The sequence below is a fragment of the Aplysia californica genome, unplaced genomic scaffold, assembly GCF_000002075.1.
Source record: "Aplysia californica isolate F4 #8 unplaced genomic scaffold, AplCal3.0 scaffold00084, whole genome shotgun sequence".
Classification (NCBI taxonomy): domain Eukaryota; kingdom Metazoa; phylum Mollusca; class Gastropoda; order Aplysiida; family Aplysiidae; genus Aplysia; species Aplysia californica.
Window position 1 is genome coordinate 1,421,773 of NW_004797354.1, and position 3,615 is coordinate 1,425,387.

At 38.4% G+C, this 3,615-nt stretch overlaps 1 protein-coding gene across 1 annotated transcript in view; it reads right to left on the bottom strand.

Moving 5' to 3' along the window:
* Positions 1 to 1,912: 1,912 nt before the first annotated feature.
* The window catches only part of LOC101856167 (polypeptide N-acetylgalactosaminyltransferase 5), a 25,412-nt gene continuing 23,709 nt past the window's right edge, over positions 1,913 to 3,615 (bottom strand). Inside the window, exon 9 of the mRNA XM_035968804.1 lies at positions 1,913 to 2,029. Within this exon, the coding sequence (XP_035824697.1) occupies positions 1,913 to 2,029 (117 nt within the window). The remainder of the gene's footprint in view (positions 2,030 to 3,615) is intronic.

The window sequence follows — 3,615 nt, forward strand, 5'->3', positions numbered from 1 at the left end:
AGAGAGAGGGAGAGGGAGAGAGAGAGAGAGAGAGAGAGAGAGAGAGAGAGAGAGAGAGAGAGAGAGAGAAAACAGGCATCTTTGGTTAGGCGCTTTGCTATCGAACGGCGAATACCCGAATTCGATTCCCGAGCGGGGAGAAAATATCTATCAAGTACCTAGTTCTTTCTGCTGGGATGTTCGATTTCTCTAAACCCACGTTGGTCCTGCAAGGCATGGTCCGAAACCAGCCTCCTTAATGATCTAAATAATGTCGGAGGGGGTGTTAAACTTCTAGTTACATTTTAAGAGAGAAATGGAGAGTGTGTGTGCGTGTGTGTGTGTGTGTGTGTGTGTGTGAGAGAGAGAGAGAGAGAGAGAGAGAGAGAGAGAGAGAGATTTATCATGGACCACGCTTATCTGAACAGGCGTTAAGAGCATTGAAGAAACACCATTAAACTGTTTAGTGTATGTATCTGGGTGTAGAATTTGTTTGGAAAACCTTTTTTTTTCACCCACATAAGTTCATTTGTACTGTTGACGACTTTCCTCAAAGAAAGTGAATGTGGTCCTAAAATTCATGTCTGAGTTGACAAAAATTTGAACTCTACTTTGTCATCAAATACAGACGTCTATGATTGAAAACATTTATTTCTTTGAGAATACCCCAAAATCGCTCGTTTCCAGGTTATGGTGCCCATAGAATAAGGGCGTTCTTAGGGAATGCACACCGTGATAGCCGAACGATGCGAAAAAGTATGTATAAGGCATTAAGGCCTTCGTCTATGTGTGAGATTGACAGCGACGATGTTTCCGAGTTATTGAAGGGAATGAAAGATTATTTGATTAGATCTAGATCTATGTAGACTCTTCGACCCTGCAATAATCAATCAATTTAAAAAATTGCTCACGTATTATTTTAATAATGGAAAGCACTATTCCCAGTGACACTGGGGATAGGTCCAGAAACTATTCAAGTGTCACTGGGAATAGATCCAGAAACTATTCCCAGTGACAGGCCCAGAAACCACTGGCAATTGGGCCCAGGGCAGAATTGTTCCCACTGTCACTGGGAATAGGCCTAGAAACTATTTCCAGTGACACTGAGTACAGACAGGCCCATTATATCTATTATTTCCACGCTGATCTACTTGGGCATGATGGTGATTGGTTACTAAATACTAGACTATATCTAATCTACATCTAAATCTAGATCTTAATTCTGGCAAGATACTAGATCTAACTAAACTAAAGTAGATTCTAGTTTGAGTGGAAGAATTTTTTTTTAAGAAAAAAGAATAATCAGTCTATGCCTGCTTGTTATTCAGTCGTAATTTATTTATGTACGTGTAGATCTACATACGAATTTTGGGGACCACGGTACAGGACAGGTAGAAATCCTTCCGGATTCTTCTGTCTTTTAGATCTAGTTCTAGATTCTAGATCTATTCTACAGTCAAGTCTAAGCCCTCAGCACAGATGTGCACTATAGGCACTAAAAGGTGGTAACTCTATGGCCCTAAGTAAGAGAAGAGAACAAAAGTAGCCTAGCCCACTGAACTGCAGTGAGAAGAGAGTCTACAGTGCACAGACTTCTGATTTTTTAAAGCAAACGAGTTCCGTTGTCACTGGGAATAGTTTCTGTACCGATCCCCAGTGTCACTGGGAATAGTTTCTGTACCGATCCCCAGTGTCACTGGGAATAGTTTCTGTACCGATCCCCAGTGTCACTGGGAATAGTCACTTCGTTTAATAATTTATCTACTTTTTTGGTAATCGTTGGATGAATCAAAACTATTTGTTGAAGATTTAATTGTTCTATTTATAAAATAATAACTGTATCTGCTAATAAATAACATAAGCATATCTACAGCTCATAGTTCTCAACTCTCCATTCTGTTAATGAATTTGCACAGGACTTTGCAAATTCTTTTCACTGCCATATCCATCTCTGATGAACATCGTCTGTGCATTCTGCGACGGTCAGTCTTGGATCAGTGTTTAAGGATCGGACGCATTTGTTGGAGGCGACATGATAGAGACTAGCATCCTGAAAAAGAATCCAAAAATTTCCAGAGATATGCGTGAAGAAAAGTAAACAGCAATATTTGAAAAAAAAGACAATGGTTCATTACTTTTATCATTATATCATTATAGGTATTATGTTTTTTTAGTTAGTAGTAGTAGTAGTAGTAGTAGTAGTAGTAGTAGTAGTAGTAGTAGTAGTAGCAGTAGCAGTAGTAGTAGTAGTAAAAATAATTGTAGTAGTAGTAGTAACAGTATAATTATAAAGATAAGGTAATATGAGATAGATAAGATACATCTTTTTTGTCCAGATCAGACACATTGGTTTGATGTTTCACCATGTACACACACATACACACACACACACACACACACACACACATACACACACACACACACACACACAAAGACACACTAACACAAACTTGCACACACCATATATGCACACGCACATGTGCACACCCGTATACACATGCACTCTTCCTTAACACATCCACTCTTCCACACACATCTGTGCACATAAACATACAATAGTATGCTTGCACTCACAAACAGGCTCACAGTCACAAACATGCATAATGTAAATGAACAGTAATTATAAGCATTAGTAATGTTAAAGTACATATGTACTCAGTATTTTTATTGTTGTTTTTTAGTAGAGGGTTTTACGGCACTCGCAACTGCATACGGTCATATGAGCGCCAATTCTGATTGTAACTCAATGGTATTCTAATACATGCTTAAAAGGTCATAGGAATATTTATAACAAGATGATTAAGATGGTAGAAGTTTAGTGGATGATGGAAGGAATGATCTTCTGTATCTTTGTTTGTTACAGATCAGAAGCCGAGGTCCTTTACTTACGATTGGTATTTTTATTTAAGGGAACAAGAGATGTTTATTATCCCAAAAGATGGAATGAATTTTTCTCGTGCAAGTGGTAATGTATAATTCATCGAAGTATGGGAATTGTGCATGCTTTCCGTATTAATCGATTCAATTTTTCTTTATCTTGTTGTCTTGTGTTCTTCTTGTTGCTACAGTAGTAGTAACAGTGGTAGTTGGTTAACTTTTAGTCAGCTGTAGGGGACAAGAGATTGGCTGCTGATAATAGTTCTGGTTCAGTTCCAAGTAAATCCAAATTAATATTTATCAAAATTCAAATAGCACTTCCCCTATAAAAATAAGCCCAAAGAGGCAATTAAGGCGCCACGATGCGCTCCTTCGTATTGTGTGTCCAGTGGTGACGTCATCCGGCTCGGCGAAATGAGTAATTGCCCTTAGAGAGGAAAGCCCCCACATTAAGATCACATTTCTTGCCAATGTGACTCTTCTGTTGCTTACAAAGGACAAGACTGTCTTAAACTGTACATATTATAACTTCATCAGTAGTATGTATCCTTAAACCTGTCTCTAGTCACTGTCAGTTAACAAGAACATGTACTGTCATGACAGCTCAAATCTTAATCACTAATTAACTTTTGAGAAACTGTGGTTCTTCTTGGTGATCTGTTCACCACTTAACTCCTGCTACAGCCTTACCTGGCTCCAAAAAACACACACAGGCGAGTTCGATTTGGCCAGTCTTAGTATGTATGTATATATATAATA